Here is an 11525-nt window from a genome sequence, read left to right on the forward strand (position 1 = left end):
GAATAGTAGCCTAACGTGTCCTTCGACGCGGGCAGTGGCGGGCCGCGCCATGACGATGTTTTGTTTACATCGGGTGCGCGACGAAGACAGCGACTGCAATCACGAAGGTGACGGCGATTAGGATGCCCGATGAAAACGCGAATGAAGAATCGGCTATCCGCGACCGCGGCAGATATAAAGGTAGACTTCCCCGCCCGATGTGGCTGCCGGAATACGAGGCGCGTTCGCCATAGCATTTCCTGCGCGGAGCGAGCTACGCGATACCGGTCGACGTGTCGCGAATTACTCGGTGCCAATCCACGTCCTGCTTTTGCCCGGCGATCCCGAGAGTCCACGCCTGTCGAGCGACGTCCAGCGGGTGGCGCGATTGACGCGACGCCGTTTCGCGCCCCGGGAACATTCGACGAGGAGCAGCTGTCACGCACGTGCGTCGTCGTCTCGCGCGCGGAGCCTCGACGTCGACGGTCCCGAAGCCGGCGTTCTCGGTCGACGTTCTCGATCGCGCGTCGACGAAGCGCCGAGAATGGCCTCCCTCGCGAACGATTTTTCACGGTTCGGTGAGTACCGTCATGTTCATCGACGATTGGGGATTTCACGCGAATGCGATTACTTGGCTCGTGCAGGAACTAACTACTCGACTAGCGTAGACCAGCGATCGTCGTTAGCGAGAAATAGAGGCGAGGAATAAGACTCGTCGACTAAGTTGAAATCCTAGGAAAGAAAAGGATTTGATTGCCATCTTTGTGTAAAGTTTAGTTGTGGCAAGAGAACGTCGCGAACTTTTCATTACGATATTTACAAATTCAAGAAAGGGGTGAATGTTTACGAAACGAAACGCAAATTAGAAGATAAGAGTAATGCCGTATATAATTGCATTTTAAATCTAGCTCCGCGATACTAAACTTAAACTATCCCCGGAGAGAAGCCAGTTGTTGTAGTGGGACGATTGTAGGGGTGATAATCGCCTTGAAACGTCGACTTGTCCGAGAAAGAATCTCGCATTTTGGATAATTAATAGAGGCAGCTTCACATTGGGTCGCATCTGCATTTTCATTCCTTTTAAGTAGATTTTCTTTTCTTTACGATTTATTCTTTTAATAAATTTTTTTTCTTCCAACAAGAAAAGAAAAAAAGCGAGAACGAGATAGCAGCGGAGGAGCGAATTATAATAATCGCGAGTAAATCGGCTCGGCCGCTCCCGCGTCGCGTCACCTCGTCGGAGAAACGGAAACGTAGGTCGCGCCGCCCCCGCTAGGTGGCAGGCACGCAACGGGCTGGCTCGTCTGTGTGGAGAGCGGCCACCATTGTTGAAACCCTGCTTTTGGTTGATGCCCTGACGATTTTTGGGCCGAAAATCGCAAACTCGCCCGTGCCCGCGGTGGTAGGGCCTCGTTGCGGTAGGTGCGCCGAAAGTCCCGGCTGTCGCGATCGCGGCCGCGGTTACGTGTCTCGTCCACTGTGAAGCGTGCTCGCTCGAGCAACGGCATCGCGCGGGTGCACCCGCACGTCTCGACGGGCCCCCCCGTCGTCGCGATCATCGACGTCGTCGTAGTAGGAAGCACGGCTGTCGCGGAACCCGCCGTCAGCCGGGGAAACGCAGTGAAAATTGTGTATTGTGCATCCGCGTGACTCCTGCGTCGGCGAAGTGAGGCGGGCCGTAGCGTTCCGGCGTGCGCTCTCTCTCTCTCGCTCTCTTACGCTCTTTCTCTCTCTCTCTCTTTCTCTCTTTCTCTCTCTCTCAGGCAAGAGTTTCGTTTCTCTCCGTGCGTCGTTGTGCGGTTGTCGCGATCAGCGGGCAAAACCGCCGTACACCCCGGACCGTGCACACCCCTACGCGACGATCCGTGTCGGTGCGTCCCGCTCCGTTTTTCCTATCGCCCGCAAATTCGTTTCTTCTTCCTACGCCTCGGAGCCGACGGGCTCCTCGTCGCGCTGCTCGCCGGCGGCAACGCGACGCCGCGCCGTGCGTGCGTACGTGCGGGCGTACATTCATCCATCGTGCATTGTGTGCGTCGGGCATATGTGTGTGCGTGTATGTGTGATACGTGGATTCGCTGTTGCTGCTGGCGCGCGGCGTGAAAAGCGCGAGGCACGCCGGTCGCCCGTCTCTCGTCGCCGCGATATCCCCGGGGTGATAACCGCTCGTTTGCGGGTGCGCGCGCGAACGCACGCTCGTGCGACGTCGCCGACACGCGGCGGTGATCCCTCGGAAATATACGTCGGCGCGCACCCCGCTGCATGGGTGCTGCCTTCTCCCTGCATTCGCCCCCTCTGCCCCTCGCCGTTTCTTTCTCGCGCGCACTGTGTGCATAGGTGTCCACGCGCGACGACGCTATCGATGTGTCCGGCGGCCGCGGAAGTGTACAGCACGCACGGAATGAAACGTGTTCGCCATCGGTTGCCGTCGGTTTCGTATACATCGCGCTCGTACGTATGCGTGTACGCGCATTATTTTCTCTCTTTCTCTTTTGCCTTTCAGGACCTCCGGGCCTCTTCCACCCTTTGAATGGCGTATCCGCGCGATCCGCGAAACGCGTGCCGCACATATCGCGAGCATGTGATACCGGGCTCGTCGTAACACGTTGACGTGCCAGTCGATTCCACCGCGGTCTTCGCGGACCGTTAATCCGCCGCGACGTTTCCGCTCCAGCTTTCACGTGCGGAGCTTCTTTGTCGCCTTCCTCTCGCCGATCGCCACGTTGCCCCGTCTGATCGGCGACAGGCAGCGTAACGCGTTTAAAAAAGAACAAGTCTCATTATGTTGACGCTCGCCCGCGAGATGGAAGAGCGCGGAGTACGTTGGCCCTCGCGATGTGTCGGAGAGAGTGTTGACGAGTCGCCGATATGCGTTAAAATAGCCGTGTGATTGTCGGTGTCAATGGGTCGTATGAATAAACGCGAAGCGAATGCTCTTGGCGGAAGATGGAAAGTTTGTGCCTGTGTGTGCGTATGTTTCAGAATAACAGGACAAAAGCGTGTTCCTTGTTTCTTCCCAGGGCCTCCCTCTTTTACCTTACAAAGTGTTCGTTGTGTATGTCGAAGAATGAATGGGAGCGTAAACGGCGGATGAATGTTGGCTGCGTTTCACCCTCGGTGACAGCAAGCTGCTAAGTTTTAATATATACGAAAAGAACGTTTATAAAACAAGCTGTTATACGTTTTGTTGCTGCAATAGAAATAATTTGTTTTTTTTTTATACGTAATGTATTCTTTGCTTAATTTCGTGTATTTTTATGTATATTAGCAGCTTGCTTAAGTCATTGCTTTTTCGTATCGACGTGAGTAGAGGTAAAGATGCATATTAGTCTCTGTAACATATTCTAGATCTGTAAGACATGTTTCTGTTATAATTACAGAATCTCTGCGACCGTCTAAACATAAATTGCCAGAAGAAAAATTGGATAAGTTTCCGGATATAGAGAGATATTACCACTATTGTCAAGATACAAATGAGAGAAATAAAAGTAGCCTCAACCTACAGTATGGTGTGAGTTGTCACGACTCTTCAATTGTTCCCAGCAATGGTAAAATATTATTATTATTTTTTTTTTTTTTCTGTACAAGGATTTTATTCAGGACCAAAACGATCGCAGAGTTGAACGTTTCTGTGTTACGATGTAAATTATAGCATTGTCTATTTTTAATTGTAAAATAAATATTGAATACAAATATCGTTTCTCTGTTGCTTCCTGACATTTTAAATTATACTTAGCACATGTTATTTTGTCTCGCAATATTAAAATAATTGATGAATTACGATTAATTTTTTGTTTTTAGGACTACACGTATTTGACGTTGCGCCACAATGGGCGTTACCAAATAATTTTATGCAGTGGATCAATCTACAAGCATTGGTAGCACACGATACTGTGCACCTAAATGACTTATGTCATAAGACAAAAGATACCACGGAATCTATCAATCTAAACACGATATATTCTACAAATTTGTCAACGGAACGATATCATGATAGGATAGTGAATTCAAATGTACTGACTGGTGCAGTTCATGAATCACTATCTAATAAAACGGAGAACCTGCAGAAGAAACAAAAGAATAGGCTGGATAACTGCCAGAAGGATTTCGGGGAAGGGACAGATTCTAACGCGTTAAACGTTGAAACGACGGAAACTACACCCTCGTTTGTGAAAAACAAAACTAAAACTTCGACGGATTTGCAGAAAGGAATTTGTTACGACGCAGATATCAGCTTGTTTGGTTGCGTGTCAAAGCATTCAATCGACACACAAAGTATTGCCGAGTCGAAAGTTACATCGGACAATATTGAGCACGGTAAAGAAGCTTACGACCCCAATTACACCACTTCTGTAGCAGAAAACGAGCCACTTAATTTAGTAGTAAATTTGAAAGAAAGTACTCAACGCGGCCATACTTACGGTGAGACGAAAGATCGATTCTGCGATTATCCTCGTTCGTCAGGTGTCGATAAAAAGACACTTTCAGTAAGTGCCATTTTAAGACAACTAGACCATTCCTCTAATGTACAGACAAATTTTTATAACGCAAAGTACAAGACGGTAGATTACGGTTTACTGAAGCTTTCTGATTTGAATGAATTGTCATGTAATTCGGACAAAGGTAAAGAATTATTGCAAAACATCAGTAAATTGCACGACAGTAGTGGTGAGGTAAATGGAAAAGTCATAACAAATGGCGATTTGAAACAAGAGAGGGTGCATGTTTTGAATAAGTATATCACACATATATTACCATCACCTTTAAGTGATAGGAAATCGAAAGCCTCGTCTTGGACACATTTACAATCGAATGTCAAATGTAACAACATCAAGAAAGAATGCTACAGTGAAGAAGAAGCAGCGCATAAATCAGAAAATACCGATCTAGTGACCGCTTGCAACTCGAAATTAAGCAATTGGGCGTGTTTCGAAATGTCAGGACAGTATCCAGGTCATAGCCGACCACCGGTTGGCACACCTCCACCGCAAACTGTTTGGACTCACCTCATGACGCAGAATCAAGGTAATTATATTAAGATTTTAATTTTTTAATTTTTTTTTTTTCTAATTTTGCAACAAGTTAATGGTGACAATTGTGTTTTCAGCTCTCAATATTCATCCATCAGGGTTGCCTAATGCCACATTGAATTCAGCCGGATTCTACACACATCCATCTATGGCACGAACGTCTCATTTACCGTCTCAACTTACTCCGCAACTTGCTCATACTCAAGCACCACCGACATGGCATACCCCAACGGTTCCGTCGAAGAGCGTCACGCCGGCAAACACTCCGGGCAATCCTTTGTTTAGTTTACAAATGTTGGTGGACAATCGGCAAAATCAAAATCAATATAGAAATTCGCCTGGCTCTCAGAGTACCTTGGATCTTTCGTCTACATCGGAGATTATTTCGGAGAATTATTCTCGTTTAACTCAGGATATTCCCATCAGTTTGACTGCAAGAAATGTGGATAAAGGCAGTCGAAACGGAAACATAATCTCCCCACCACTTAATGGGGAGACTTCGTCAGACAGTGGAATTAGTTCGTCGGTGCCGACGCCAAATTCCGTCAGTGAGCCAGTCTCGTTATCAACAAAGGAGGTCACCACACCTAAGATAACGGTCAAAAATTTTGAGAGTAATCTGAAGGGAGTCGCGAATCTTCACGATAAGATTAAGGAAATGAATGTAGATAATTTTACGCAGAAAGTGATAAATTTGCCCCCTAGTGTAACGATAGAAAGGGTGGTTACGGACAAAAAAGAATCTGAAGTTTCTACAAAAACTAAAGATTCGTTGAGTGTTATCGCGCAAGTGCCAAGGAACGTCTTACCTGTTATAGTCAATCTCACGTCCAAGATGGAGAAAGACGTCACGGACAGTCCTAAACGAGAATCTTCCTCTGAAAGGGATCGAAAGCATGAGGAAACGAGCGTAAGGTCACCTAAGAATTTGCCGAAAAGAGGCAAAAAGGGGGTTGATTCTTTGTTGGAGAAATTAGAAGGCGGAAATAAGAAGCTTGGGAGCACTGAGAATATCGGTTCGGTAATCGTGATGCCGGTAGAGGAAAAGGACACATGCAGCGTCAAAAGTATGTCGCCGGAAAGACAAAAGTCTAAATCGCCGACTCGTGAGGATGAAGTTGTGTCGCCAGCTTTTAGTAACGATGACTCTAACGACAACACCAAGCAACGTAGGAAACGAAAACTTGAAAAACCTGTGAGGCTGAGTAAAGACTCTAAAACAGAAGTGGAGGATATGGAACTTGAGCCCACAGAACCGACAGAACCGAGAACTATTGACCCATTGTTGGAAGAGACGACTAGTTCCACGGTGACGACCGACGTTAAAGCGGACGAACAGATTACCAGAGGAATAAAGGAGAGTATATCGGAAAAAACAGCGATAGATGAGATTACGGAAGAAAGATCAGAAGATAATCGACCGATTCAAAGGCGGAGTAGCAGTAGCGAAGAAACTACGGCTTGTAACTCGATACCGACAAATCAAAGGACACGAAGAAAATCTAATGAGGACGTTTCGTCTGATTTTCCGAAAGTAATGAGTCCAAAAGATACAACGACGACAACGGCGACGATGGCGACAACAGCGGCAACAAATCCTTTTGTCGAAGTTGAGTCGGAATTGGCGAAGATGTTTGCCGGAATCGTAGAAGCGGAACCGGAGGTCAAAAATGAAGAATCAAAAGCGGAACTCGCAAGTGCGCAGATTGAAGGTGACAGCTCGGTGAAATTTGAGGATCTTGAGAACAGTATTCTACCGATGACAGATTCTCAGAGTATTCAGAGCAATCCTATCGATGTTTCTTCTACGGTGGACACGAAACTATCGAGGAAAAAGAGTAAGAAAGGTAAAATGCAGGGTGCTAAAAGAAAGATTTCTAGATCGACGGAGAATATTTTTGGCACAACAGATGATACCCCGCCAAAAGAAGTGAAAAAGAGACGGACATCCAAAGGTTCAAAAAAACAGGACCAAACTTTAAAGAAAACGAAGAAAAATACTAAGATTGACGGTCTGAAGGAGATGGCGTATGATTCTGGTTCGAATGCAAGTTCGATCAGGTCGCGAGGACCAGTGGTTCATGTAGAAGGGCCAAGGGATAGTCCGTTGAGCATTCAAGTGGTCAATGCGCCACGAGAAGAGGAGGAGGAGAAAAGTAAGGAGAAGCGGAAAAGCGTCGGCAATGGAAACGGAGGCCGAAGCAAGAGGCTCAGTCATCAAAACGATTTAGATTACAGAGGTACGTACATCTACGCTTATACAGGCGGTTTTTTTTTTTTTTATAATAATAATTTTATACATTTTTATTGTTATTGACAGGTAAAGTCAATAGAGCAGGTCTCTTTAGTTCAACGTTGTCTTCGCGATATGACGCGCACACTACGGACTCGACCTGGGTTTGTGTATTTTGCAAGCAGGGTCCTCATTCTGTTGTACCTGGAGATCCGTCTAGGCCGCATCCGAATTTGGCCGGACCACATATTGCAACTGGAACGTATACGGTAAATGTTGTTTTTTTTTTTTTTTTTTCCTCTTGTAATAAATTTTAGACCTGTCTGCAGCATTATAGGTGAGCGACATTCATTAACGGCATGAGTAATATCAATGCTTATTACAGGTTCCAGCCGGCGTGTTAAGTGATTTATTTGGACCATATTTGATTGGCAAAGAACGGTTAGAGGATGGAATTTTATCAGCTGACGAACAAGAAATTACAACGGAACAGAAAAAAGGCGGTAAGAACAAGAGGAGTTTAAGGTACGCGGGTCTGGCTGATCAATTCTCCGCAAAAATGGGCAAGAAGAAACGGAATTCCGTTGAAAGTAATACTAACACCATTTTCACGGGCATGACTCTGCATCCCGGCGGGGAGGAACAGCGGTGGGAGGTGTGGCTTCACGAGCAATGTGCGGTATGGGCGGCTGGGGTATACATGGCGGGTAAGTCATCGACAGAATGACGGAGATGCACGTAAAATAACGAAAAAAAAAAAAAACAACGGATTTGGTTATGCTTGTACGACTTATGATTAACATGAAAATTTGTGGATTGTATTTAACAGGTGGCAGAGTAACAGGACTGCAAGAAGCTGTGTGGGACGCCGCTAAATCAGTATGCGATTCTTGTGGCTTGACAGGTGCGAATATTGGTTGCGTGAAACGGGGGTGTAAAGCTGTCTCGCATTATCCATGCGCGATGACGAAAGGCTGGCACCTCGACACAAATCAGTACATACCTAAGTGTAATCTTCATCGAGTTACGTGAAATTTCGGTGAGTTTATGAGCATAGGCTAATATGGAAGTAGGTCGTATTTACATTATATCACACTGAGATCCGGCTTTAATTAGATGCACCGAATAATGGGCAATAACGTAAGAGACTAAGTATATAAATCCGTTTATGACTGAAGATAGCCTTACTAGTTAGTAAGGTATACTCTAGTTAATAAAGGAGCAAAACATTCTAATACGAGAAAATCAGTTTGTGTATAATTTAACAAAGTTACGTCACGATCGAAATTTAATTGTGAAAGAGTAATCGGCGTAACTATAAATAGGTAAAATTACCAATTCTAAAATGTATGACATTGTTGATTTTACATTTTTGTTTGTTCTGACAAATTGCTCTTTTTATTGAATGATGAATGACCATAAAATGTTTGAAGATTACTCTTTACATTATTTGATGCATAAATGTATTTGGAGCATTACATTATAAATGCAAAAATAATTCTATTAATTACATAAATTTCCAAACTTTTAGAATCAATATGCTCGAGAAAAATATCTTCCAATGTACAAGATGTTTAAATGGAAACCCTGTCAACTGTTTTTATGAAAAATTATAAAAAAAAAGACGAATGGAGAAATAGGTATTTTTCTTTACGATTGAATTAATTTAATTTTTTTGGCCTTGTGGCCTTGAACAGTGGCCTTTCCGATTTAATGTAAAAAAGAGACACAAAAAACAAGATTCTTTTAAAGTTTTAAATTTATAAAATAAACAAATCGTTATCGAGGAACAATGATAATCAAAAATTAAGACGTTTGCTTTTTTTACTTACGTTTTAAAGATATAAAAATATTACAGATTTTCTTAATGACATCATGTACGTAGGAATACAATTATAGGGCATATTGTATTTAACTTTATTAACATTTAAAAAAATGTGGCAGCAAAAATTGAACATGTGTAATTATAGTAGAATGAAATAAGTCAACAATAATATAAGTGAAAATTGACTATTCTCGTTTTTTTTTCATAAATATTATGCATAAATGTGTAAGGCAAGTGTTCTCTGATACATATTAAAAAAGATATGTTTGTACATATAGCAAGAATAAAGGGACTATTATATTAAATAAAACGTCATAATTATATTTTGAAGTTTTAGAAAATTACGTGTATTATTTGTAAAAAGAAAAAAAAAATGCATACATACGTTTCAAATATGTGACAAATTATTCATTTAAATGATGAGTTTTATTAATATTATTTTTCGTTTAAGTTACTAAGTGAGTCATTAGCACATATGCATAGCTTAATATACACGATCGCGCATATAAAATCTTTTTATTACATTTTGATATTAATATTTCTTTTTTAGTTGCTTTATCGTGTAAATTTTTATTTAATTTTGCATAGCATAACAAGTTGACAGTTTCTTAAAGAGAAATATTTTTGTACTCGCATTGAGCGAGATGATTAAAATGAGAACACTTGTAAGACTTTAGTACCATTGCATGTAATATAATGTAACAAAGAGCACATCTTATTGCATTCAGTGGTACGTTTTATGTCACGTCATATTCTCTGTCACTTTATCATCTCTAATACATCTGTACGATCGTAAAACCAGTGATTCAGATCCAATGTCTCACATATGATTCATTGTTAGTAATTAAATTAATAGCTATACATCATTACAGAAATTGTAGTAATTATATTACTGATTTATACATATATATACATACATATATATATATATATATATATATATATATATATATATATATATATATATATATATGTATGATTTATACATGTACTTGGTGTCCCAAACATACGTATGTTTAGGACATCTTGTATATATATTTTATATTAATTTTTTTTTTCGTATTAATATATAAATTTATTGTCATCTTTGCTGTCATTGTTGTCATTATCGTTCTCATTGTATTTCATAAGTGTAAAACAGACAGGTTTTCGCTATGACAAATGTAAGAATATTAACAAGCGATTCTCTTACTACATCAAGAAGAACTAGCAAAGATCAAGGAAATTGTATAAAAATAATATTATATAAAAAGTGCAGTGTATATATATAATATTTGCGTAGAAAAAAATATATACATATATAATATATATATATAATTTGTGTAGTATGTATATATTATATATGTTGTATACATCTATGTATGATATATACATATATAAAAATGTACTCTGAAAGACAGATATGGCCTTTGCTTATGCGACGGTCATCGAGGAAGGAGCTCGAGAGGACGGGAAATAAATTATTGGTGTACTACGAGCTTCGTATGAGACTCGACGCACACCACGCTAGCTGCCGTCGTCGCTACAAATTCCATATCTGTTTTTCAGTGTACATTACACAAATTAAGTACATATTGAAAATAGCCGTCACGTCTCCCACGCAGCACAGAGTACGATAAATTAGATATAATCATTTTTAAAATAGTAACTATATATTCAGAGATAAAGATAAAATTACTGAGCGTGAAAGGATTCTTTGTACATACGTAGGACGTAGCAACAAATGTAAAAAAAAAAGAAAAAAAAAAGAAAGACTATCTCTGAAAACATTTTATTTAGAAGCTTAAAAATCATGTTTTAAAAAAATAGCGATTAAAGAAATGACACTTTCACACTTCAGATGAAATGTAGACGATGCCTAATTTTCTTTTTGTGAGACGGTTTTGACACTGCTCGGCGTTAAAAAGTGGTCTTTGTATAAAATGAACGGATGCAGCCAAAAAAAAAAAAAAAGGGAAAAAATAATAATACCGCTTAGATATAATAAGAAAGATATTGAAAAAAAAAAATGTAAACGAAACGCTTATAATCTACAACTGTGTATGAAAGGGAAACAAAATTTTATCTTAGAAGGAGTAATTGTAATATTAATCATTACTTGTGATACAAAGAAAGGAGGGAAGAAAGAAAGGAGACAAATTCCGGAGTGAAAACGATGAGCGAGATGTATCTCAGTTCATTCTTTCATCATTAACCGCGCACGGCCTCGCGTAAGCGGAGGGCGTTTGTGACGTCTCTGTGTACAGTAGAACTTTTGTAGTATGTCACTAATTGTCATGTACATTGTCACTTAGGCTCGTCTTGTGGCTAGGGTAAAGTCTAAGGGCAGTTACTCCATCACCGAGATTGTAGAAAAAGTTAAAACAGTCCCTTAGGAGCCTCTCCGTCCCTTAGTGCGCAAAGCCGTGCGCGCCGTAGCGTAAAACCGACAAAAGTCGTCTTTATCGCGTTTATGATTATT

At 41.6% G+C, this 11525-nt stretch overlaps 1 protein-coding gene across 5 annotated transcripts; it reads left to right on the top strand.

Moving 5' to 3' along the window:
• Positions 1-46: 46 nt before the first annotated feature.
• Positions 47-10816, top strand: LOC139109256 (uncharacterized protein DDB_G0284459). Of its 5 annotated transcripts, none has more exons than XM_070668160.1 (7): positions 47-180; positions 3357-3524; positions 3778-5001; positions 5084-7246; positions 7327-7508; positions 7625-7946; positions 8069-10816. In XM_070668160.1, exons 1-7 carry the CDS (start codon positions 123-125, stop codon positions 8269-8271), a joined length of 4320 nt encoding a protein of 1439 aa, XP_070524261.1. In that variant the 5' UTR covers positions 47-122; the 3' UTR covers positions 8272-10816. The 5 variants fall into 5 exon arrangements, with proteins under 5 accessions (XP_070524261.1, XP_070524263.1, XP_070524265.1 ...); XM_070668162.1 differs by lacking the exon at positions 47-180 and adding an exon at positions 509-557; XM_070668164.1 differs by lacking the exon at positions 47-180 and adding an exon at positions 1997-2427 and having other exon boundaries at positions 3357-3487.
• The last annotated feature ends 709 nt before the right edge of the window (positions 10817-11525 follow it).

The sequence above is a fragment of the Cardiocondyla obscurior genome, linkage group LG17 (assembly GCF_019399895.1).
Source record: "Cardiocondyla obscurior isolate alpha-2009 linkage group LG17, Cobs3.1, whole genome shotgun sequence".
Taxonomy (NCBI): Eukaryota; Metazoa; Arthropoda; class Insecta; order Hymenoptera; family Formicidae; genus Cardiocondyla; species Cardiocondyla obscurior.